Raw genomic sequence first — 26578 nt, forward strand, 5'->3', positions numbered from 1 at the left:
ATTTAAAGTTAAACTTCCATTTTCTCCTTTTTTGAACATGTAGAATTGAGATGATTTTTTTTCTTATTTTTTCTTATCAATGACATAGTTTTTACTCTTGCTTTCTTTTTTTTAATATGTTGTAAATAAACCATTCATTCATTCATGGTGTGAAATCCAAATCTAAAACACTTGCACACACCATTTCCCAAATTATTTGGTGTTGTGGTTTTCCTGTTAGGATGGCTTCACTTGGATGTTTCCTTTATATTTGCCAGAATTTAGCAAACAGCATATGACTATGGGACTATTATAGTATGCATAAGGTCAGCTGATACTAGCTTGCCCTTAGCTGACTCGCAAAACAAACTACTTCCAGTGATCTGAGGCATCTACAATCTGATACACTCCGAAACTGTAATTTTTCATATTTGAAAAATTGTCAAAAAATTGGTTGTCAAAAAAATCCTGTATGAACTTGGATCAAAAGAGACAGTCAAACAGGGCCGTGGTAAGAGAAATAATCAGAATCAGAATCATGTTTATTGCCAAGTATGTTTACACGTACAAGGAGTTTGTTTTGGTGTGTGGGTGTCAACAGGAGCAGATATATGCAAAAACAAAATCTATTTAAAATTTACATAGGGCTATCACCTGTATCACAAAAAGGAAGTAAAACCTGGTGACAGGATGCAGCAACACTGTTGGCTTCTTGGACTAATCATCCTTTTATCAGAAATCTTGGGGTTATTTTTGATTTGAACTTAAAATTTTACAGACAGGTCAGTGTAATAGCCCAGTCTAGTTTTTATCATCTGAGGCTTATTAACAAAGTGAAGCTTTACCTTTCATGTCATGTCATTGAAAGGCCATTCATGCTTTTATCTTTTCTAGACTGGACTACTGCAACTCTTTTTTCAGTGGGATTGACCAGCTGGTCCAAAATTCAGCTGCCTGCCTATTAACAGGGACAAGATGCGGTGAGCACGTTACCCCAGTACTGCGTTCTCGTCACTGGCTACCTGTTTCTTTTAGAACTGTTTTCAAAATTTTACTTTTAGCTTTTAAATGTTTAAATGGTCTGACACGCCCTTATCTTTCTAAGCTCCTGCATACTCATCGTCCTTGTAATCACCAGGAAATTGCACTTTTTTTTATGTTAAAACATGTGTATTGGTGTTGGACCAAAGTGTTAACTTCCCTGAAAGCCTTTTTTTTTAAAACGGTCAAGTTTTTCCGTCTGGGCCCTTTGTTCACAGCAGAACCGCCATCAAGGGTGAACTCTTGCAAACACGCTTAACAGGAGACTGTTTGAATAAGCCAGCCCCTCTTCCTTGCCTAAAATCACCTGCTTAGTTGGCCGCAGTTGTCATTAACAGCAAGTGTCGTGAAGATGTCGAAACGGCGCTCCCATGTCAACTGTTGTCAGTTGCCAAAACCAACATCAAAATGTTTTTAGTCTCCCTGTAGCAGTGGACCAAACTACCAGGGACAAATGGATTAAATTAATTTTTGGTAATAATGTACCTGCATCTCTGTCTGCTGCACTCTATTTGTGCCTGAATATTTCAGTAATTTGGGACAATTTCAGGCGAAGATGGCATCAACTCTACAGTTGGAAAGAGGGGAATTCCAACTTTGACCGGCTCACCATCGGTAAGTGTCGCTACTGATATAAAGTCATGCTTTACTGCAGATGCAGCTAATGCTAATGCTAACGCTAATGCTAAGGGGGAGCCTAAAAGTTTAACCCCCAGCAATGTACAAATTAGCCCCGTGTTTTCTTTTTTATAAGCGGGGGAAAGTGCTCTGCACATAAAGTTTTGTAAACATTTTGTTGTAAACGTGCGTCTTCCACCCACCATCTCAGTATCTTCACTCTCGGGCTCGGAGTCTGGTTCAAACATAAATGCCTATATTCTGTAAGCTGCTGCTCGGTCAGGTTCGCTCACCATCACTAAACTGTTGATCTTTTGGAGTTGGACTCACTGTGCATGCACTGGGCCAGCCCCCCTTCCGACTCTGGCCTACCTGTGGCCAATCAGCGTGCACTTCATTGACATTAGTCAAAAACTCGCATGAACTCGCATGAACTCTCACGAGGCAAAGTTATGGTATGAGCAAAGGGTCAGTCAGTGATCATTAGGCCAGTCCTTGTACTGTCTTCTGCCTTTTATTTTTTTATTTCATTGTTGTCACTTACTGCTTTTATTATTATTCTATAAGTTTAATCCACCTGTACAGCACTTTGGTTACTTTAAAGTAAGTTAAAAGTGTTTTATAAATAAAGTTTTTATTTAATTTTATTTGAAAACCTTTTATTCTCTTGAGTCAATCTCCATTCATCCATCCATAATTTTTGTGCCACTTGTCAGGGTCATGTCCTCCAAACAACATTCCTCTGACCCCCTTCTCCCCAGTCATCTCTTCCAGCTCTTCTGGAGGGACACTGAGGTGCTCACAAGCCAACCGAGAGATATATTCTCTCAAGCAAGAGCTGGGGTTTCCCCAAGGCCTCTTCCCAGAGAAACATGTCCAAAATATGACTGCTTTTGAATTAGAGGAGCACTAACTCTTCACTGAGCCCCTGGATGACTGAGCTTCTTGCCTGATTCTTAAGGGTCAGTCCAGCTACCCCTCGGAGGAAGCTAATTTCCACCACTTTTAGTTAGTGTCATTCTTTTGGTCACCACCCACAGCTCCTGACAGTAGCAGAAGGATGGAACCGATATTGACTGGTGAGTTGACAACTTTCCCTTTGGCTCAGTTCTCTCTTCAACATGACAGCCTCATCACTGAGGACACTGCCCCAATCCACTGTTGAATTGCTCTCTCTGTTCTCCTCAAACTTGTGATCAAGACCCCGAGACTCGTAAATTCTTCCACTTGAGGCAGTGACAACGCCCACCTTGAATGTGCATTAATCCACCCTTTGCTAATTCTCCTCCTAGCTGCTTCACAGTTAGTTGCAAACTGTATCCAACAGGGCCACGTAATCTCAGTCATTTTCAGAGATTTTAAATTGGAGGTTATGTTATTATTAAATGTACTTACATTTCCTCTTTATGTTCGGTGTCAGCAGTATTACAGATGGAGCTGCTGCTAATCCGTTACTTGAATCCTCGCAGACACGTTTGCAGCTTTAAAAAAACCAGAGAAAGTTATAGCTATCCAACAGCTTAATGGCAAGGTGCATTAGGTTACTGCTGTCATGCCCCTCAGCTGTTGCAAAGAAGAACTCACTGAGATGGGTGAAATTTTCCTATGAATTAGGTATGACATATTAGAGAATGAATTAAATTATTAATGACAAAGAATTTCACCTTGACTTTCTTATTCAAATAATGTACATTTGATACTGAATAATTATTTACAGGGTGATGGAACTAATTTTACAGAGCTCCATTTAGGAAGAGAAATTTAATTATCTTATGCCTTCAGAGTTTAGGATTAATAGCAGAATAATTTATATTTTTAAGATATGCTGTTATTAAGTAGCCTAACCTGTGTCTGCTTTTCCTATTTTCTCACCTTTAGAAACATGGAGAAAAATACTTTTATTTCCTACTGGCATGTTAAAAATTCAGTATATGCATGGTACAAGCAAAAACGTGACCATAGCATCATTATAAAAAAGGGAATATGATGCATCAAATGAATTAATGAACAAAATTAGAGAGAACAAAGCACAACCACCTGACCCTTTTAGAAACAAGACAGAATTAGAATGATATTAATGAAAGCCCACTCCTGCTATTCCCCAACAATGAACTGCCATCACCATGACACATACAACATTTTATAATTACATGTCTGCAACAAATGAGGTCACGGCTGGGAGATGAAGAATGAGTCTTGCTTTAGCATCAGCATGTCTTGCTCCAGTCTGAGATCCCCTGAGAAACCAGTTGCCTGCAGATCCCATGAAGCAGTCATCAGGCAGCTGTCTAAGCATTTGACATGCAACAGCTATTTAAATTATTTTTTTTAATTTTGTATCTAAGATACCTCATGCAGTATTGTGACTGCTACTCCTATTATCAGTCTCTATTGTGATATTTATGCAGCCCTGAACTGAATGTTTTCGTAGCGCAATCTCTGACATTGCCAAACACCCTCAGCAAAATGCTAATTACTAAACATACAAGTTTGTTGTCAACTTTCTTCTTAAATTTTCTTCTTAATTTTACTGCCAAATGACTGTAGAATAGAACAGAACAAGTTGTGTTTGGTTGATTAAGCTCTCTTGTGCTTGAAATAGTCATGGCATGAGCCAAGGAAACAAATTTTTTAGACTGAAATAAAAGCCTATATGCAGGGGTTAAATTTACTTTGGCTCTTTCAGACAAACCAGTTGACTACTTCATATTGCCAGAGACAATGTGAATTACCCTCCATGTGTTTGCATCACACATTCCTATTGTTATTCCAATGATCTTATGGAAATACATACTGTATAAATAGCACACCACTTCACCTATACTTTTAATGTGTTATTTATATGCATTTAAAGTTTTTGGTCTGTTGATTTTAAAACAAAATGCCAAATAGACTGATTTCTCCCAGGCAAAATCTAGCACACTACTACAGAAAGATGTAGTATTAGAGGATTCTTTAGGCTATTCTGGATCATAAGCATCACTTTCTAAAAATAGTTGTTGTTTTATTTGTTTACTGTGGGAGCCATTTCCACACGGTGGGATTATAGTGGGCTGCAAGTCATTGTGTGGACTGGTATAATTAGTACTTCCTGTCTTATTCTTGTTTTCCTGACAGTTTTGAAGCCTCCACATAAGATGCTACAGTTGGTAAATGTGGGTTTTCACTATTATTAGTCTTGTAGGCTTGAGAAGAATTGTTTCTGTTGCTAAATTAAACTCAGGCTGATACATACAAACGTATGCTGATGTTAGTGGGTGTAGCAGCTTCTTTTCCACATGGGACAGATTAAAGATTCAGTAAGGAGGTGGTTAGGAGGTTGGAGTGATCAATTTTATGACTGTGAAGTCGCATTTTATTTCCTGTTTTTAAATTGGAAAATTGCTTATTTTAATCAAAACCACAGTTACTTTTTGTTTTTCTTTTGTATCAAAGCGTGTTTGTCTATGCTGCTGTTAAAGATGTGTCATGGTAAAAAAAAAAGCAGTCCAAGCATCCAGTTCATGAAGAAAAGTGATTCTAATGTCAGCACAATAGATTTTTCACATGCTGAAACATTTTATGCCATAGGATTCCCCACTAGGTGTGTTGTTTATTTAAAATGCATGGATCATGAGTACCATTGATATAGTTTATTAACCAAGCAGATCATGTGTAATGAACAATTAATATAGTGCCGTATAATAACATCAGCAGCATACTTAACACACCTTTTTTTTAAGATAGATTTCATGTTTTCCAAATGTTGACCTGGAGGCTACTGACAGGTCAGCTAAACCACTTCACCCTTGCTACAGATGTCAAACAAAGGTCTTTTGTCCAAACAGATGTCAAAAATTAACCTCCAGCTTCAAACTCTTGTCCAAATATAGTTGTTTCTAGTTTTAGTAAAATATTAAATTGAAATAAACATGTTTTTATAACAGTGGACTGGAACTATTATGGAAATGCTGATGAAATGTTGTTTTTGGTATGTGTTTGAAGATGGCATAAACACATAAAAGACTGCAGTGTTTAAACAGGAGAATAGATGTTATTTGTCCTTGAAAGCTATAATCTCATTGGCTCCACAGTCTCCAACAAACAAGATTTAAACTATTAAAGTATAAAACTGGCATTACATGCAACTCTCAAGGTCCTGCTGTCAAATAGATGAGTGTCTTTTTCTGTAAGGAAGTAATATATCATACTGGGGCAAAGCAATGCTGAGCACCCAAATGTGAGATTTGATTTGGTCAAAGTTAAACCCACAGAGGTCAGCGCACCAATGCACTTCCCCCTGTCAAGATCCAGTAAGGACTTCCTCTCTGAAACCATTCATCCATGCTGTCATCCCTTTTCTGTAACCACATTTTCAAATATATGTTGGAGTCCTCCCACAATGCAGTAGGTAAAAAAAATAATAAAACAAGAAACCCCTAACCGTGGTGTCAATATATTGCAGGGCTTACCCAAGGAAATACACACACACACACACTTACTTTAGAATAATGGAATTCTTATAATAAAGTTACTTCAGATGTACAGTGAAATATTAATGGCTGCAAACACAGGTGGGTGAGATTTGTAAATGAAAAATAATCATGTGGCATGATGGCTGGCAGGTGGGTAATTGATGAGTATGTGCTAAAGTGGTTGATGCAGAGCTAACGTGCACTCAGAGGAAGCCCTCACAGACATGAGAGGAACATGAAAACTCCTCACAGGTGACAGTGCCAACTGCTGAGTCCCATTCAATCATCAAAATGAATGGTGCTCATACAACACAGCATCTCAATGGGCACCTCAATGTGCTTTATCACTGCACTGCAAAACCTGGGATAAATTTATTTTGTGTTTATATATGGAAATATCTTTTAATAGAAAAAAGAAAATCCTGTTGATCACTAAGAAATAATATAGATCTTTTTTTAAGTGTATTTAGAGAGTTTGAAGACATTTGTTAATTAAAAAGACCAGAAGCAAACATATTACTGATAGATGGACAAATTACATGATATTGCTCTGATTAATTGGAAGTATTGCCCCCCCCTCCCATAACATTAAATTAACTGGATTCTTATTGAAGCATCTAGACATGAAAACACAATGTGGTTCAATGCACAAGGTAAAGAAGAGTTACTGTATATGTGTATTGCACTCAATGTCACTATGAATTAAAATATTACTTTGTTAAGCACAGCAACATTGTGCTGTGCTTAACAAATGTTGAATTACCAAATAGCAGTCATGTTTGCAGATAAGTATGAAGCTATTTTACATTATCCATGGAACATCCATGGATTAGTCATATGTGGTGTCATCCAGTCACCCTCAAACTCAGAATCAAGCTAACTCAATGTGATAGATTTCATCTTTAGTTACAGTGGAGAAAAAAATAAATAAAACAGCATTAAGTCGGAATTATGTCGCTTAAATCGTTCAATCCTCTTTGGGGATTAGACTAGATTAAATAACTCAGAAGGCTCACACATTCAGAGGGCATGTATCAGGCAACAAGAATTTAACACATGCCTAAGAGGTGTGAAGAAAGCTGGCTGGCAGGAAGAACTGAAGGAACGTAGACAAGGAAATGCACAGTGGGTGGAGTAAGGGAACAAAAAAGGCATCTTTGCAGAAATTAGATTAACAAACATGAAGTCAGCGTACTCCATTTGATGTCTTGTGTAGTCTGTAAAGTTTCCAGGACTGTTAACAGTTGCAGTACCTCATCCTGTACTGGAGACGCCTACTTATTTCTATAAATACATTGGGTTGGCAGTAGCACCATTATACAGTATATCTTGGCCTGAACCCTCTTACATACTGTATAAAAGGTTGATTCTTTCAGTTTCTTTCAGTAATGAAAGCCTTGAAAGTATAAACTGAGTATGAAAGTGTCTAGACGTTCAGAAAAAAATATGCGGCAGGTGAGTATAGATATATCATGAACCACTTCCATCACAAGACACTTTAGGATAAGGTGAAATTGCTTTTGCTTGGCTGCACCTCTATTCTTATGATTCAACAGCAAGAAAAGAGTAATTTCCAAAGTACACAAAATTACTCTCAACAACAATGGAGAAATCATTTGGCTGACCTCACTCACATGAACCATCCAATTTAATGTCACAGCACACAATTATAGTCTGTTGATATGATACACATTTTCATTGCTTTTGCAGCTGCTGTTTGTCTACAAAATGCATGACTGTTGATGGAAATATTTATCTAACTGTGACTTGATCTTGAATACTTGTGACTTTATAACTGATATAACTGTTGGATAACTGTTGGTTAAGTTGGAAGTAGAGCACATACCAAGAATGTTTGACTGCAACTCGGGGCACATTCACAACAGAATAGTCTGGGGAACTCGGTTTGATTGGGTGGGTAATGCTGAGAAATGTTACACTTTCATTTGATTTGGTTTTCTGTCTAACTCCAGTGTACACTGTATTATCTGTGGCAGCAGACCAGGGATCGTTTAAAGTGGACCAGACAACACCAGTGTTAATGCACCCTTATGGTTTGGTCCTCCAACTCAGACGACATCCAGTTCAGTAGGGGAGCAGGGTCAGTGGGTGTGACCTCTAAAGTAACAGCGTCGATGGATTTGGTGTCAGGGGAGTTGGATAGTTAAGAGGCTACTCATCACATGAGGCATTATTTAAAGAAAAATATGTTACTATTATAGCTATTGTGTGCTTTTCCTTTTATAATGTGTCCTTTTGTTAATGGTGTCAAATCTTCTCCATGTGTCAACAATGTGGTCATGATATGCTGTTTAAAAACTATTGATTTTTTTTATTAATGCCTTTTATGAGCAGTCATCATTAGGGGTAATGCTAGTGTTTAACAATATAACCTTATGGGAACCAGTCCTGAGAACATAAAACATTTCTCAAGAAAAGGTTTTATCATAAGGGAGCTGGAGTCTATCCCAGTAGATATCAGGTGAGCGGCAGTACACCCAGGACAGGTCGCCAGTCCATTGCAGGACCAACACTGAGAGACAAGAAAAAAAAAACCAAAAAACCAAAAAACACACACTCATGCTCACTCTCACTCCAAGGGAAACAAATCAACCTAGTGGGTATGTTTTTGGACTGTGGGGGAAGGCTGGAATAACCATAGAAAATGGGGAGAAGATGCAATGTCCACACAGAAAGGCCTCAGCTGAGTATTAACTGTAACACAACTGTTCAGCCTACAAAACATCTTGTTATTTCAAAAATAAATTGAATTTAACTGAGTACACCAACACTTTTTAATTTACATGAAGGTAATTGGAAACCGTGCCATCCGGTCCATTCCCATACCTTAACCAAAGGCCATATCGCTGGTTACTGACTGTACTTTCAGTTTGTGAAGAGATTGGTATTCATCAGAGAGCAAAGATGCAAACAATTTCTAAGAACGCATTCATGAATCTGATGTATTTCTGAAGAAATTTCTTGAGAAAAACATGAATATTAATATGTTTTTTTCCAAGTGTCCATAAAACACAATACCCTCATTGACCACTGTAAAACCCGATTTATGCTCCCTTACGTACATAAATAGGGATGTCCATTTCAACGCTGTCATACGTTGCCGTTCTCATACTTCCATGACTAATTCAGAGTTCGCTCCCGCGATCAAACGTCAGTTTCAGACCCCGCCTGGTGGCGGTAATGCACTGCTTTATAATTTCACAGTTTAGATGGGGACAAGATTTAAAATTGAAACAGACAAGGGACTCTCATGGCTAAATGCTTTTGTAGTCTTCTGGGTTCATCTATGTCAAGTCTGTCTCTAAATGCCTGCTGGCAAACCTCCAAGTAGCTTTTAACTGAAAGAAATCGCTGTTTAAGGGAATGCAATAAAAATGCAAAACCAATTTTTAATGCCATTAGGTAAGTCAACATTAAAAAAAGCTTGTCTGTCTGTGTTGTTGATTAAAAAATAACTTGCAGACTTTTGCTGCATTAATAATCTCTTTCACATTGAAGAGTAAATATAAGAAGCTTGGCTGTCTAAATGAAGTCTATGTTTTGAACACACTATGGTCAGTTATAAATTTTAATTAAACATATAATCAAGTGAGTTTTAAAAGTAATGTTTTGGTGTAAACGTGTTAGTAGTTTATTCTGTACTCTAGGAGACACATGAGCTGCTGTTATTACGCCATTATTTTTGCAATTTAATATTATTGGTACATTTTGTTTTTTTTACTGCCCATGAACTGGAAGTAAAAATTAATATATTTTGTAAAACATTTCCCAAAACCCTTAATATTATCATCATCCATAAAAAAAATGACAAAAGTGGTGTCCAGATTTAAATAGTGCATTAAGTTAATAATCAGTTATGGTGATTAATCGGCATTAATTTGCAAAAATTTAGAAATGACAAGTATAAAATGCTTAAATGAAGCTTCTCTTGAACCTTAAAGGAGTAACAACTTCTGCATTGGAAGATTTGCTAATCATTAGCAGGGACCGTCCTTACCTTGTATGAGATTGCTCTGAAGATGTTCTTGAGGTTATATTGCTAAAATAAGGATACATTTTCTAACAAAACTTAAAAAAAGGTTTAAATGGGAGCATTCACACCAGCCATTTTTACTGGAATCCTCCTAAGTTTGCTCAGAAAGTCCGCTTTGTTGAATGAATTGTGAATGTGCAAATTAGCTTTGATTTGGATCAAAGAAGTGGACTCCGCCTACAAATGCGAATCTCTGTCTGCTTCAAATGAACCAAATACATGAAGTGGACTACAAAGCAAAGTGCACTGTGGGTTCTGCACACAGCATTGTGGGTAAATACAACCAAAACATTTGCATATATTCGAAAGGCCGCGCTGGACTGGAGAAATTGCTCGCGGTTAGACATGGAAGAAGTCGGTAAAAGTTCAAATAGAAAAATGGTAAACCCAAGACTGCAAGGATCTGATGCAGTTCCATATTTTGCTGTTATGTGGTAGGAAGAGTAGTTGTAGATGAGCAAGTTCTCTTCTTCGTTGTGTGTCTAATCATTCTAGTGGACTATGCTGGTGTGAATGCACACTGTCCCTGTTATTTATACCTCTGAATGTTTTAGGGAACTTTTTGTTAAGTAACTACATGTTATCTAAATATTTACAAGCTGGAATGTTGTCATACTATTTCTGAAGAAGAAATGAGTTTGCTCCAATCTTCTCCAGACTTAATTGAATGTACAGATTTTCTAGAGGATGCAAGGGGTTAAGTTAGGATGAAAAGAAGGAATGCAACCAGACATTGATATCTTTCCATGGATCCTGACATGTTGATTAATCTTTGTATCCAAACACATCATTGTGGCAGACTAGAGTTAAGCCTGCTACATACTCCCCAAGAAGCCAGATCTTTTTTCTTGTTCTTGTTGCATGAGACATCATTTCCACACATGGATTGGCTACAACAAAGTCCAGACCTTAACCCCATTGATAATCTTTGGAATGACTGGAGAAGGCTTTGTACAGTGGTCGGACTAATGCAACACTGGATGAAAATAAATCTTGTGATATTGCAGAAGCTTATGGGAACAATGCCACAGCGAATGCGTCCTGTAATCAAAAGGCTAAAGGCGATCCAACAAAATATTAGAGTGTGTGACCCTGTCTTTGGTGGCGCCTTTTTTTTGGCCAAGCAGTGTATGTTTAAGCTTGATACAAGTTATTTGACCTTATCTGATGCAAGTAGCTTCCTATTCCTTTAATAACTATGTCACATGACTATTACTGTGGTCATGGTTTCAGAGTTAGATTATGGATCTATAATAAAACCAACCAAGCAAAACAGTGAAATTAATTAAATGAAATGAATGCAAACCTTGAAGGATAATGGTAAATCCTCATAGCCAAACTAAAAGTCTGGTCGGAAGAAAATTAATGACCTTTGGAGATCATTTTAATATTTGTTTAAATCAAGTTGAACAAAATCAACAGTGGGAGTCGTTGTAATGTTTCCTATTAAGGGGAAACAAAACAATTTTTAAAGACTGTACAAAGTAATGGGCTATAATTGCTGTGTTGTCTCAAGAAAACCACTTATGATTGTATCTATTCTAAAAAAAAAAAAAAAAAAAAAATAGTTTTTAATAAAGCATAAAGATTAAACTCTTTACTACCAGTATAATAAGTTATTTTGTGTTAGATTTACCCTTTTGCACATTAGGATAAAACAGATTTAATGCTGCACCTGTTCCTCGTGCCTGCTGTACAAGCCTGTGGGAAAGCGTTTGGATCTGTAATTGCTCCAGTCGGTCAGATTTAAGTTCAGCAATGTTATAAGGTCACCTTAATACCTGAATATATCAAATGACCAGCCTTTTCCATCACTAGATCTTTTTTTCCTCCCAGACGGTACAAGCAATTCCAAGATAACAATGCTAGAATTAACTTTATATTAAGTGATTAAGTGGTTCAGGGAGTATGAGGTATAACACCATGAGAAGACTCATTAAAAAAATTAGTGGAACTTTGGACAGAATTTTTTTTTTCTTTTTTTTTTTTGTAAGATAAGCTTTTTGAAATGATGCCAAAGCAAATGCTTGCTTTGAATAAACAGGGTTTATCAGCTAGACTCACATTTGCATTAAATATGTACATTAAACAGAATTTTGGTTAAGGATCAGTATTTCTAGATAATGACAGAAAACCGATGGGTCAACCTTTTCTTTGTATAATTTAAGTTAGAGACTGTCTGATGGGTCTCTTTCAGACGTTATTGAGAGTTTATCGCTACATGTGGACTTTGGCATGAATAAAACACGGTGTATATGTATGCATGTCTGATTGGTGCCAGATACACTGAAAATTCTTGGATCATTCAACTTCGCCTTGGGAGTTTTGGGCCAAACCCAACAGAACATCTGTGATGGGAGTCCCACTCTTGATTTCCCTTTTTCTTTTCTTTTTTTCTGCTGCAACCACTGCCAGATTGACTCTCTTAAAAAATAGAGTGAAACACTTCTTATGAGCTGCATGAAGAGGAATATGGTTAGTGTATGATTTTGTATGCCGTAATTTTTGCGATGCTATCATTGTCTGATAAACATAATATGCTACACTAGTAATTACACACAGTCAGAAGAACAGAACTGTGTGGTCCAGTTCTTGTCTGTGATTCTGACCTTAAGGCTGTGCCATCTCTAATCAGGGCCATATTTAAAATTGTTCCTGATGTGATGAAAAACAAGGATGTCCTGGGCATTTGTTAATGAATCAATCAGTCAAGCAATCAATGTTTATTTAAGCACTTTTCATACCAAACAAATTGCAATACAAAGCTCTTTACATTAAAAACAGCGGTTGCAAACCAGAGCCCATGATGATGGTACAACTTCTCTTTGAGTAAGTCCTTCTGTTGTCAAACCAACAAGATGTAGTTGGATTAATGGAGAGTCAACACTCACCAGCACTCCCACAAACACGTTCATCCCCCTACCCACCCACGATCCTCCTGATAACTACTGACTTCTGTGCAGATGTCTTCAGCTCAGTTCATCCTGTGTGTCTATCGTACATCTGCCCATCTTCATGCATGAGTCAAGTTACAGATGCATTTATGTTTTCCTCAGTGAGCAGGAGAGGTGACCTTGTAGACCTCAAGTGACACAGTTGGCGATAAGAAAAGCAGTCACAGAGCCACCCAGTCAGGTCCCCCTGGACAGAAAGTCAGTCAGAGAGGCTAAAGGAGGTGCATCTATATGGACATGTCTGTCTAGGCCACTCAGCTGTACAGGCCATCATCATGATGTGGGGTAGAAGTAACACTGTTCTCAGCTCTAAATGTTGGTAATTAAGTCATAAAACCATCCACACTGCCTCCCTTAAAGTGAGAATAGAGCCTGGAACAATTGTTGCCATTACCTGTCTTTGATTACGGTAGAACTGAGTCAGTGAAGCATCTGTTGCATGTCCTCGGGAGGGGCCTGGACCCTTGTTTGTTTATTTATTTATTTGTGAAGACATTAGATAAAACGCAGTTTGTCAGTGTTTGGCATGTTAGACATTATTGATCAGTTTTATCTCATCAAAAGCATGCTGAGGGACAAGGCAACAAGAAATGTATGAAATATTGAAAAACATTGTCTCCTCTGCGTATAGTCGAATATTGATAAATTTATTTATTACACTCTGAGACTGTATTCATATAAAGACAACACCATAAGTTATTTGTGTAAGCTGGTAATTTTAAAAGTAAGTGACCTCCAGAAGGTTTATATCATGCAATAAAAATGTGAAACACTGAGGTATTGTACCAAGTGAGGATTTTTACCTAACCTACCAATTATTTCAAGCTTGCCTACAGAAATACGTGAGCTGAAGCTTTGTAATACTGTATTACTGCATGTGGGGGAGACATGAAATGTATTAAAATTTCATTCTCCAAGAAAGCGACCAGCTTCTCTTCTACTGACTAGTATAACAAATTTATGCTCATTTCACGAACATTATGCCTGTAAGCCCAGTCTGCTCACTTATCAGGCTGACAGGTTCTGTCATCACTGCCTCTGTGAAAAATTCAGAGAGCGGAAATTGTGTGCCATTGTCATTTACAAAGTATCATTAGGTTGCCAAAATTCTACATTTTTCATGCTTTAACATAAGTTGTTTTTTTTTTTGTTTTTTTTGCTGAACCATAACCAGAGTCTGAAAATGAAAGTAATTTTTAGCAATGTATTTCAGTACTTTATAACCCATTTGGGCATGCAAAGACAAAATTTTATGTGACTGTTTGCAAATGTAGTGTCCCAACTTTTCACCCAATTTCTCAGCAGTTGTGTTCAAGCAAGCTGTAAATATCAGAAATGAATCTTTATTTATCTTATTGATTCACAGAACTTAGGTTCTACAACACATCTACATCTATATCTATTTTGCTTTTTTTTTTTTTTTTTTAGCTTAATGAATCTCGGATATTCTGACAGTTTATGAATGCTTTGATATAATTATTTATTTTTATAATTAATGTCAAGAAAAAAAGTACAATTCATCAGCCCAAAAGTTGTTCATAATCAGATGTTTTTGACATGATCTGTCTACCTACCAAATATTAGTGTCAATTTAAAATGTAAGGTGTCATACAGATTCTGCTGCATGCATGCATGTCTCCATCACTTGAGAAGTGATCCTTCATGGTAGCTTGCCTGCATCGTCTTTCTGACATTGATCCTTTTTTAGCTTTACATTCTTCAAATCAGCGACAAAGGAAAGAAAAAATATGGGGTAGATATAAACTATGCCTTGTTCTATTTAATATGCTTAGGCAGGTTTAGGGTTTGTAGTGCAGAAAATATTGTGCAACTACATTTGCTGCTTGGGCTTTTGTACGAGTTTGCTCTGCTTCACTCTAGTCTTACCTCTCTTATTTTGTTTGTGTGATTAATGTGACAGAGTGCTGGATTTGAAAATGCCAGTCACATTGCTGCAGGGCATGCATGGGTAAATGTGCTACTGATCAGTTGTTGCTATGTTACCAATGAAAATAACAGTATGAGGGTGACACAAAAGGAAAATTCAGGAAGTCCTCTTTAGTTTAAAGCCTTTTTCAGCTCCACAGATTTCTTTAGAATTGCAGTGTGGGGAAAAAAAGTTATGTAATAGGGATATTGGAAAATAAGCAACAGAAATGACAGGAAAGAGATTCTGTGTCTGAATTTTGTTCCTGATTTTACAGATGTTAGTGCTTTTGCTTTAGCAGTGGCTTTTCAAATAGCGAATACTTCAGCTGGCTCTATTTCGTAATAAGATGTCTTAACAGCGACTGAATGAAATGATGCTATTTAGTTAAACTGTATTTATACTTCAATTTTCCACTAAGAACTTTTAAAGTGATCAAGGTTTTTAACATGCCATTTATCATGATTTGCTGAATCAATTTCAGGTATTAAACCTTTGCATCAAACACAGATGGGATTTAAGTAATCCTGTTCTTAGATACTGACATAATCTTTAAAACAGAAGCATGCTTTTTTCCTTGGTTTCTGTATAACTGTCGGCATATCGTCCTCCCACTGGCCGCCACTCTTTCAACAGAGCGTCTGTTGTGCTAGTCAAGGGTCAGCTCCCTCAATGGCGGCCCCCTGCCATGTTGTCATGACCTACAGCAAGAGATGCTCATCAGGAGGTCTCTGGTGACTAATAGTGCTTATACTCTAAGTCATGCCAGGCGCGAGTGCTAAGGGCTGAGTGAAGAGAGAAAAACAGATAAGCACAGCAGGTGGAGGAAAAGAAATAAAAGGGGTACAGAGACAGTGAGATACTGGTGTCCTCAAGAGAAGAGAACGTGCACTGAATAGGGTCAAATGTTGTGGGCAATGTTTCAGGGAGAATGTGAGATTCTTTAAATGGATGGATGAATGGATGGATGGATGATGGATGGATGGATTTTTTTTTCCAGTGGTGGTTAGTTAAGCTTACATAATTATCATGATAGACTAATTAAATGTTGAATTCATGGTGGTCCATATTTCTTTGTAACTTATCATTGGCCAACAAAGGACAAGCGTTCCCAAATAAGCTAATGGATGCACTGTAAAGATGTTGTAATACTAAAATCCGGTTCTTGTTATGAAATAAAGTCTTAAATTTATTTATTTATTGTAAGCCATTTGCAAAATGGCATACAATTAAACTAATATTTGAAAATTAATTTTGACCTTTAGTGAGTTATTACTTTTTCTTGTTATCCTCTTGATAAACAACCTGTATTAAAACGGATAAAAATCATCAGAATTTCAAGTTTTAAAAACTAAGAATTTAACGAAGGATCAAAATTGAATGTGTGTACACATCTCTATACTTTAATTTGTTTAGAATGAGTATGAATTGTTTAGAACACATGAACAAAGCAAATTGGCTCTATTCATAGTCTCTTGCTGCTATAAAAGAAATTTTCTTTCCAGGCCAAATATATTCCTGTGTGTGTTTGCGTAGGTGTGTTAGTAAGAGAGAGGAATGCTGATGAGATATGAAACATCTTTAGAGGTCAATATGCTGCCAGTTAAATAGATATATAGATATTTACAATTGCAAATTAGACTCCAAAGGAGTCAGTCCCTCACCAGCCATGAACCTCACCGCATGTCACTGCATTCAACTAACTAAGGAAATTATCTGTAAATTCAGCTCTGCTTACATGTTTGATGATCTCCTTTTATAAAAAATTAGAAGCTTTAGGGTATCTTGACATTTTCTTATGTCCACAGTGTCATAGCATCTGAGATCATTTGGACAGTAGCTCGCTTTTCATCCTATGCATGCCTACTTGAACAAGGATAGGGATCCAGTTTAAATATACAGGTCAAGCTATAACCATGCTCAACTCAACTGTGTATGCAACTCTTCTCAACTCTTTTTTTTTTTATATACATTTTCTTACTTTGTCAAAAAGGTTATGTCTGTATTACAGTTAGTTTAGGATCACTCAAACACATTTAGACAAAATGACAATGTTAGCAGAGGTGTGGCATGGTTGGATTTTTAAGGTGGATAAGTTTGGATTCAGATTTTTTTTCATTTAGGGTTCATGTGTGCATGCTTTGGCTGCTTTTATACACTTTATTGCACTTTATAGAAGTTTTCTAATTCATCATTATCATCAATCCTTACTCTCAAAAGAAGTGTTTAGGACACTCTAACAGACAGACTGATTTCTACATTAATCAACGGCAACGTCAGGCACTATGAGGCTTATTTGAGGAGCTGCGTAAGGAAATAGAGAGAACAGCAGGTTTATGAAGGCTATTTTTCACTTGAGTGGTTCTAATAATTTGTGTTATAAATCATATAATTACCATAAAAACTATGTCATTTTGAAAAAGACACTGCACGTAGGAAGATTGGAGACAAGAATAATGATAAGATATATGTGAGTGTTGCTCTATGATTAAATATGAAACTGGATTACATTTAGTGACTACTACTTAATGCTATATGCAGTTGTTTCTGTTTACACATAAAAGCTGATATAGTATGGAGGGAAGAAGCAAAAGAAGAGCGAGTGTGTGTGTGTGTGTGTGTTTGAGTTGTTGTTAAAGAGTTTCTGTTTACACATGGATCCATGGGAGGTTCACAGTGTGAAACCAAACACAGTTTAACTGGAGGTAATTCACATTTATTTAACCTGCCATGACCTGACACTACATTACTTCATCGGCTCAGCAGGCACTAGTCAACAAGCTTTAAACAGAATTTTTTATAACACCACTATCGGCGATTACAGTTTATAAACAAATTAACTAGAAAACAGATATCATGACATATACATTTTAGCTTTCTTAAGTTCGAATAAGCTTTGTTTTATGACTGAAAATGTATTGGCAATGTCTTAAGTTTGCATACTCGCTTTGAATTACCTCAGAAAAATGTCGGGTTGTTTGTCTGTTTTTGAAAACAGCTTTAATCATCTTCTGTTGGCTTGGAATAGTTCAAAAAGTTTTACAGGGATTTTTGCAACGAAGGCTGACGAATTGAATTGTGAGATAGTGTAGTGTTAGTTGGATGTACTGTTGGAGCAGTGTTGGTCAGTCTTTGTAAAATGGCCCTTTTCTAAATAAAACTGACAACTTTTGACTGCCTAAATGTGCTGCAGTAAAACAATGTCTGAAAACTAAACCACTCACAAATTAAGATTCAACAAAGTTTGCTGAAATGCTATTGGCCTTGTCAATTAGGGGCAGGTGATGTTAGAGCCATTTAGTTAATGTTAGTAAAATGCTGATTTAGTTAACTACAAGGCTGCTGTGAATTTAATATATTTAACTGAATGTGATTATGGCTACTCTGAGAGTCAACCTCTGTGTGGTTCTTACGTAGCAAGCAGACTGAGTAGAGTTAAGTTTCGTTGTTCTGCTTAGATTCAGTAAGGTCAAGCTAGGAGCGCACATTAGTCTTTGACAGTGTTTAAACATTTGAGATTTACCTGCCCATAAGGAGTATTTTATAATTTAGTCGTTACCCCCTTTTTATTTGGAATGCAACTGTTTCAAGATACTGAGTAACTGAGTAAAGATATATAAACAAGACACGGATCTACGACATCTGTGTTTGGAAACGCGTCAACTACTCTCCTGACCACAAGAAACAAGGGTTCCTTATAAGAAGCAACACTCTTAACCTGTAGGCTGTTTTAGACAACATAGTCTCCTGTCTCAAAATGCAAGCTTTTTTTTCACAAGTGGCAGAACCAGAGTGGAGGGTTATTTCAAAATGATGTATCTAAATATCCTCAGATCTTCGGCTTTTCTACTACATGTCTGAAGTGGTTTATTTGTTTCAATTTATTTGTCTTGTTTTTGGTCAGAGATTAACTTAATTACCACAATTCTGGAGTAGAAAAAAAGTGTCAACATTTCTCACAAAATTTGTCTAAGCTACTTTTACCTCTCCTACAGATAATCGTTCTGTATAAGAGGTCCCTGATAGTTGCAGGATCTTTGAGAGTATGGCCTAATCTCCCTGGCAAAGATGTTCTCAAGTGATGGCAAAGCAGACCACAGATTGCTAACAGGATGTATCACCTGTAAACACATGGCAAAAGAATGAGACCTTAAATGAGATTTCTTTGCTGGTCTGAAGGCCAAGTTCTTGAGCACATATAGATAACAAACTTTTAAAAAAAAAGCCACCAGGAGGTCTATGCATTGCTTGACATTACTTAGATGAACCTGCACTACAAGAAGGTAAACAAAGATTAAATACACAAGGGAAAGAAGGCTAATAAGAAACAGGTGAAACTAATCAACTCAGGGAAGGAACACTGGCAGGAAGCACACACGAACAGGAATCGAAGTGTGTGAAACGAGCAGTGGCGAGTATTTCAAAATGAAACAGGAGGCATTAAATAACATGAGACAAGGGAAAAGATAATCTACAGTTGCCACAGAAGCAGCATTTCAAGTTCTGGGACCTCACTGTCTTGCAGCTGACTTGATATCTTGCTCATTTACAAAAAAAGAAATATGATTCTGACCTCTTTTTGTTTCAGCTCTGCAGAATACATTAACAACATCACTAACACTGGTTCACTGTAGCCTGGATGTGGAGGATGCTGTACATGGTGCTGAACTGTGGGTCTATGGAAGTTAATGGAATTAAGTAACCAAGGATATATATATATATATATATGTATGTGTGTGTGCGTGTGAGTGTGTGTGTATTTATATTTCTGTCATAGAAAGACAACTCAACTATAAAAAGTTTAAATAATCTATTTTTTTCTTAAAGCTTGACAGCAAAAACTGTGAAGTGAGAGGGTGAGCTTTGATTTGCTGTAGGCAAGCTGGAATAACAGGCAAACAGCTTAAAGAATAGCCAAAATGTCAAGTCCACAAATGGGCAGAGAATCAAATCTGGATAGATTTTTAGATTTAAAAGGTGGCTGGAAAGTCAGGTGTAACATAGCACATATATATGGTAAATGGATTGTACTTATATGACTTGTTGACTACTCTAAGCTCTTTACACTACATGTCACATTCACCAAATTACACACACATTAATACCCCGATAGACACATAGGGAGGCAATGTAGGGTTCAGTGTCTTGCCCAAGGACACTTCGGCATGGAGTCAGGGGAAACCTGGAATCCTTCCACTGACTTTCTGGTTGGTGGACAACTGCTCTTCCTCCTGAGCTACAGCTGCCCATAATGACAATTACATATGACAATCCAGTACAGAATGAGTGTAACTGGGCTGCTATAAATATTGAAGAGGCTAATGAGGAAATGGGGATGTAGTGAGTGAGGTGTGGGGAATTAGGTGATTGAGATTGTTGAAAAAAGTAGAGTTGTAGCTGTTGGGTGGCATCTTAAATGACATGAGTGCTAATGAATGGAGAAAAACTGGCAAGAGGGAATAAAAAATGGGTTGAATTTTGACAGCAGTAATCTGGTTTGACAAGAAATTTGTAGCTGAGTGTATTTGGACAACAGGCAGCACTGAGGATGGGTCAACAGCCAAAATGTCCTTTAAATAGAACTCTGTTTATGCTTGGTATTGCAATGCAGTCTGTTGCTGGGTGTGTTATATGGATAATACTCTCCTAATATTTACATTTATACCTGGTTTTATAAGTGTTGTACTTGGTAAAATTCATCTCACCGTGATTACATCTGATTATGAAAATGAAGTGGCATGGCTGGTGGACAAACTGGCCAAGGTTCAGGAAAGTTGTGTGTTATAGAGATTTTTTTCTCTTTTTTCATGGAATGACTCTTTCTCTTATAAAGGACAGCTACTAAAAATATAAGCATTTCCTTTTAACTTAAAGGGATGAGATTTTAGTCAAGTTGTCTTTCTTGCAATGCGCTCTGTGCATTTTTTTTTTTTTTTTATTATTATTATTATTATGTTGGATGTTTTTGGAAATTCTTCTTTTGTAAAGTTAAACATATAAGGCCTCTAAAAATCTATATCAGTCGGGCCCTAAATACTATTATTGTTAAGCTCAGTTTATGAAAGGCAGGGCCCAACCAGTACATTTTGTTATCTCTTCCGATAATAATTTAGTTTTAGTTACACAGGACTAATTAACCCCTAGTCCTGTAGCTTAGCAAACAAACAAAACACGTTCCTATTAAAATGGTTAGGTACAAGGACTGGACTGTGAATAAGCGAAAAGACAGCTAAAGTTAAAAGAAAAATTTTAAAAAAGATTTTCAAAAAGCCTTTGGAACTATTGCTCAAGACCACTTTAAAAGATTATAGGGAATTCTGGCTCCTAGGAAGCAAAATATAAAGGAATGATGGGTGGCTCACAGTATTGTATATAATATACTGTACGTACAAAGAGCTTTCCAGTGTCCTTTCCAATGTCATTTCTGTGGAACTGCCAAAATGACTGCAGAGATTTAATTATGCTTAATGGGGCCTCTACTTAGCCAATATCTCATAAATACCTAAAATAAACTAATGAGAAACATACGGGTTAATGTGACAAAGAATAAAAAATATATTCTGCTTTGATATTAAATTCTTTATAATTCTGTCAGTTCGCTAAGTAACAGATAAGGTGTTGCATCACTGCAGTTGTTGTAAGATGACAATCAGATATCAAAAGAGATTAAATACAAAATTATATTCAAAACATTGGTATTAACTCCAATGCTCCAAAAGAAAAGGAAGTTAATCTTAGATATATTATTTCTGCCTCTTTCATAATATATTTTTATTTCGCTTATACACTCCCCTCTCTGAGCAGCTCATTTCCTCTCAGCTAATCCATATAATATATGACCAACCACTGCCGGTTCCTACAATTGTACATGCAATATTTAGATAAATATTCAAGCAAATGGACAAGTCATGACATTTTAATTCACTTACTGGTTGCTGTGACGGATGTTATACAGAGTCAGGTATACAGCTGCTTTAAATCAGATTTTTCTTCTCATTAGTCTGAATACAAAATGTGATATGCTGTTCAGGGTAAGGGTGGATGACAGGAACCTCACAGAAACGAAGAGATGATGAAAGTAAAAAGAGGTTTAATAACAAAAATCTGGAAATTGGTCAAGTCCTGAAAAAACTGTGGTGATGCAGAGTGGCTGGAGTTCTCCCAAAATGCAGAAGATCTGGTGGCTGAATCCAGGAAACGAAAAACACAAAGGTCATGCAGTCTGACCTAAGCTGAACAGAGAGGGACAAAAACAGATAGGATCACTTGAAAGTCAAGACAGGGAATAAAACTCAACTGTTAGATGGCCGTACAATACCGCTGGTAAGCAGACAAACTGGCACTGAATGAAGAGCAATCCCAGGCTTTTATGGTGGAGCCAAAATAGGAACAGCTGTGTCCAATAATCAGCCACACAGAAGAGCTAGGAGGAGGGAGGAGGAAAAACACAAAACAAATCCTAACACTTTGCATTCATGTTAGTTGTGACATTGTCTATAAAATGTTGCTTAAAAGAATAAATGATGATGATGTGATTTTTGTCTTTGGCAAAAACATTTCAACCTATGTTGTTCCTGTTATGGTCTGTCTGACTGTATGGTAGTGGGAATGTCTAGTTTGTTAACAAAATACATTAAATCAGCTTGAATTGACTTTTTCAAAATGCCAAAAAGCCATACTCCATAATATATAATAAAAATAGATTGGTTAATAGCTTACATAACCTTGTGGTTTCTTAAATGTTGATGAACTTCTCTTGCAACTTTGAACTTGCAGGGTGAGTAGGTCATCTGGAGACTACAATGCTTAAAATAAATTTCATTTGAAATGATAGTACCTTAAATCCTGAGGTCGCTCTGTTTATAATGATCTGTTGGGTAAAAAATAGCCAGACTTGTTGTCCCACACAATAGGTCTGACCGCTCTAAAAGCTTTCAAGAGAGCCATTCTTCTTTTGAGCTGGAGTGTATTTCATCTTTTCTTAGTTGCTTCAGCAATGCCAGCTTCCTGTTTTATTGTATGTGTGGCTGCAAGGTAGTAAAGTTCCCTTATGCGTTTAATGCATTGCATTTAATGATGATTTTAATAAATGGCTGTATGGTTGTGCAATGATGAGGACACAAATAAAATAAAAAAGTTTGTATGTAAATTTAGATTTGTGCATTTCAATTTGTATTACTAATATTACCTTCTGGCTGTAACTCAGGAGGAATACAAGTCACCTGCCAGTGAGAAAGTTGCTGGTTTGAGCCCATGTTTCCCTACATTGAAGTTTCCTCGGGCAAGACACCCACATTGCATCTGATGTGTTCATTGGCATGTGAATGTGTGTGTGTGATAGAAAAAAAAGAGCATTATCTTACTTGTAATGGGACACATTTTCTTTTTTTTAAATTAGGGGACAAGATGATCACCAGAGGCAAAATGCTGGTCTTTTCAAAGGTACAAACAGGGCCGGAGTGGAACCAATTTACAGCCCAGGAGTTTTATATTTAAGACCAGTCCACCTCCTTCTGGTGTGAAGTAAACTGGATATATTACACATCTGTTTACTTCAGTTTCCTGTATTAATGCACTAGATTACAAAAACTTTGACTAAAGAAATTAGTTTCCATGCTTTCATGCCTTTCTTTATAAAAAGGCCATGACTTACAGCAGGTGGGAAAGCTAAATACACATAGAGAGAGACTCTTATCACTCATACATCTCATAAAGCCAAAACAAAAAAACAAAAAAAATTTATCTTAAAATGGAACCCCCTTATGTTTCACACAAACCCCCCTCTTTATCTCATGTCCATTAGTCTCTTTCCTCCATCTACTTTGTCCTCTTCTTTTTGCTGTCTTCTATCTGTACTTCCTGTCTCCACACCTGTCTCTTCCGCCACAGGGCATCAAAAGACACTTACTGTAAAGTTATCTACGCTTTCCTTAGTTTCTCTTTATGTCTGAGTTCAGTTTAGAGTTGACCCACTGAAATGTTTGTCATCAAGTACACAAATAAAAGGAAAATGTGATTTATTCAAAAATACACACATCTGCTATAATGAGACTGTAATTCTGCTGGTTTTTTATGTTAAATGGAGCCTATAGATGCCTCTGGAGCAACTCTCTGTGGTCTGTAGCTATACTGGGTGGACTGGGGCCAGTGAGTTTAGTTTGTTTTAATCAACACAGGGATGCACACCTCAGCTATCTTATTTATCCCTACAATTAGTCAGTGAACCATCAGTCACAATAAATTAGACTTATTGATGTTATTCTCCATCTTATCTATTAAATATTTTTCAGTCATTCTTTTAAAAAGTCATAGTGGCTGTTTTATTTCAAGTACTGAACAGTTTGACACCTGTAAGTAATGATCTACTCTGCAAGTAATCTTACCTGACTAAATCTGCAGCTGCTGAATTTAGGTGAGCTGATCACTGAGAAATTTACTTAGGAAATGCATGCAGCTATTAATTGTAACATTTACTACCTATTTCATAACCATATTTAATACTGCACATCTGAACAAAACAGAAAGTCTTCGTTTTAAGATTGCAGGGAACTTCTGTTGTTTAAACATCAGCACAAAAACTTAAACCTGCAGCAGACAGGCGTAAATCACTTCCCCAAAAACCAGTGACAGTGCTACGCATATTCAGCAGCTCCACCTTTTCTCCCTCTGATAGCACCTGACAGTACCTGCCTGCAGCACCAAAAGAATTCAGAATAGCATCTGTCTCTTCTCTAGCAGCACATCCTCCTCCTCTCTTTAGTTTTCCTCACAACTTCATCACCTCTGCTTCTGTGTTATGATTGATTCTTAGACATTCAGGGGGTTTGTGGTCTTCATACACACATCAAACTGCTGCTGTTTGTGAAGCTGAAATATCTCCACCTATCACTGCATGCCAGACTGATCACCTGAAACATACAGGGAACATGATCAAGAAGCTGCTTCAGTGTCCTTTTGTCTTTTCCCTCCATATTGCTTCTACTTTCACTCTGTTTTATTAATGAAAGATGCCAGATGACAAGGATGAATGGTGAAAATGTCTAAAATATCATTTTTCCCAATGCATGTCTGGTTGTCACAATTTATCTTTCAGAGAGTTTATGAATGAACTACAATCTAAACCTCAAGAACCTCAGAAGGTCAAGTGTTACATTAAATGCACTAATACCCTCGTATTTGTGTTTCTGTCTCTCTCTGTCTTTGTCTCTCCTCCTCAGGCTCAGTGTCTCTTAGTGTATTCCTGCTGTCTGTTGCATTGGTAGTATGTGCTGTTTGGCTGGTAGCTCTGTGTGGCGTCTGCACCTGGTGTCAGCGTAAACTGGTAAGTTACATATTTCAGTATTAGTATATGCCTCAACTACCCTGTCACATGGACATCTGTTTTAATTATAAAGGAAAAAAGAAGAAGCATACACTGGACTTTTAGAAAAGTAGTCATTGTGTTGTAGTAGTTTCACTATTTAAATGAAAATGGAATGATCACCGCTCATTCAAATGAGTGTATCATTAACAGGCTTGTGCAGAACTTGACAGGCTGTTGGAAAGATCTATTTCATGTCAGTCAGGTGTGTTGGAGCAGAGAAACCCATCTGAAACCTTCAGGATAGTGGTGCCTGTGGACAGGAACTGAACATCCCTGTCTAACACTAGGTCACAAGCAGGAGGGTTATTTATTTCCCTTAAAGTGATGATTTCAGCTGAATTGACAAGCTCACTGTTGCTGTTTTGCACCTATATTTCCACTACAATTTTCCTCACGAAGAGTTTAGTGTTCCTACAGTGAAAGTATGTAAAACTATGGATTTTATTAATATAATTTGTTGGTATTATTTAAAAAGTATTTTTTTAAAAAATGAAAGAAATGAGAGCATGGACAAGTAATTTTGTTTCCATGATTTTTTCTGTTTGAGAGAGAAAAATCAGAATGTATTTGCCATTTTAAACACTTAAATGAAACATTTCAACCAATCCCATCATGATTTAAACCTGTAGACCAGGGGTCTAATGAATGGCTCGTTACCAGGCATCTGCAGAGCTGAAGGACATGTGGAGGAGGGAATTGAACCATTTGATTCAGGCGTATTGGAGAAGGGTTGCATCTAAAAGTTGCGGGATAGTAGATCTCGAGGACTGAACTTGGGCACCCCTGATGTAGACGGTACACACTCATATGTGTTTTTTAAGCACAAAACAAATCATAAGACACTTTATTAAATTAGCCAAGGCGCCAAATGTAATCTTAAAACATACCCTGCTTTGTGTATTTTATTTTAAATTTGGTAAGAGAGTTACAAAATGAACATCATAGGCAAATACTGTATTTGAAAGCATAATAGCACATATAATCAGAATAAAAAAGACACATTCATCTTATCTCAAAAAATCAGTTATGATCTCAAATCCATTTGGAAAACATTGAGATTGGTTTTCACATAAAATCAGATCTGGAAATTTGACTTACAGAAGTTTGAAATTTTGAAATGGAAATGCACAAATCCTGAGATTACAGGGAGATTTACCCTGATATGTAAAGAATCATGTGGCCCTGTGA

General features: G+C 36.9%; 1 protein-coding gene across 4 annotated transcripts in view; it reads left to right on the plus strand.

Annotated features, from left to right (window-relative positions):
* Nucleotides 1-26578, plus strand: part of syt7b (synaptotagmin VIIb) — a 129245-nt gene that overhangs the window by 28283 nt on the left and 74384 nt on the right. For 3 of the 4 annotated variants that reach the window (XM_041989952.1, XM_041989961.1, XM_041989977.1), the window contains exon 2: nt 25245-25348. The exons of the other annotated variant lie outside the window; for it this stretch is intronic. In XM_041989952.1, the coding sequence (XP_041845886.1) occupies nt 25245-25348 (104 nt within the window). The remainder of the gene's footprint in view (nt 1-25244; nt 25349-26578) is intronic. 4 annotated transcript variants of the gene reach the window in all.

The sequence above is a fragment of the Melanotaenia boesemani genome, chromosome 1, assembly GCF_017639745.1.
Source record: "Melanotaenia boesemani isolate fMelBoe1 chromosome 1, fMelBoe1.pri, whole genome shotgun sequence".
NCBI classification, from domain to species: domain Eukaryota; kingdom Metazoa; phylum Chordata; class Actinopteri; order Atheriniformes; family Melanotaeniidae; genus Melanotaenia; species Melanotaenia boesemani.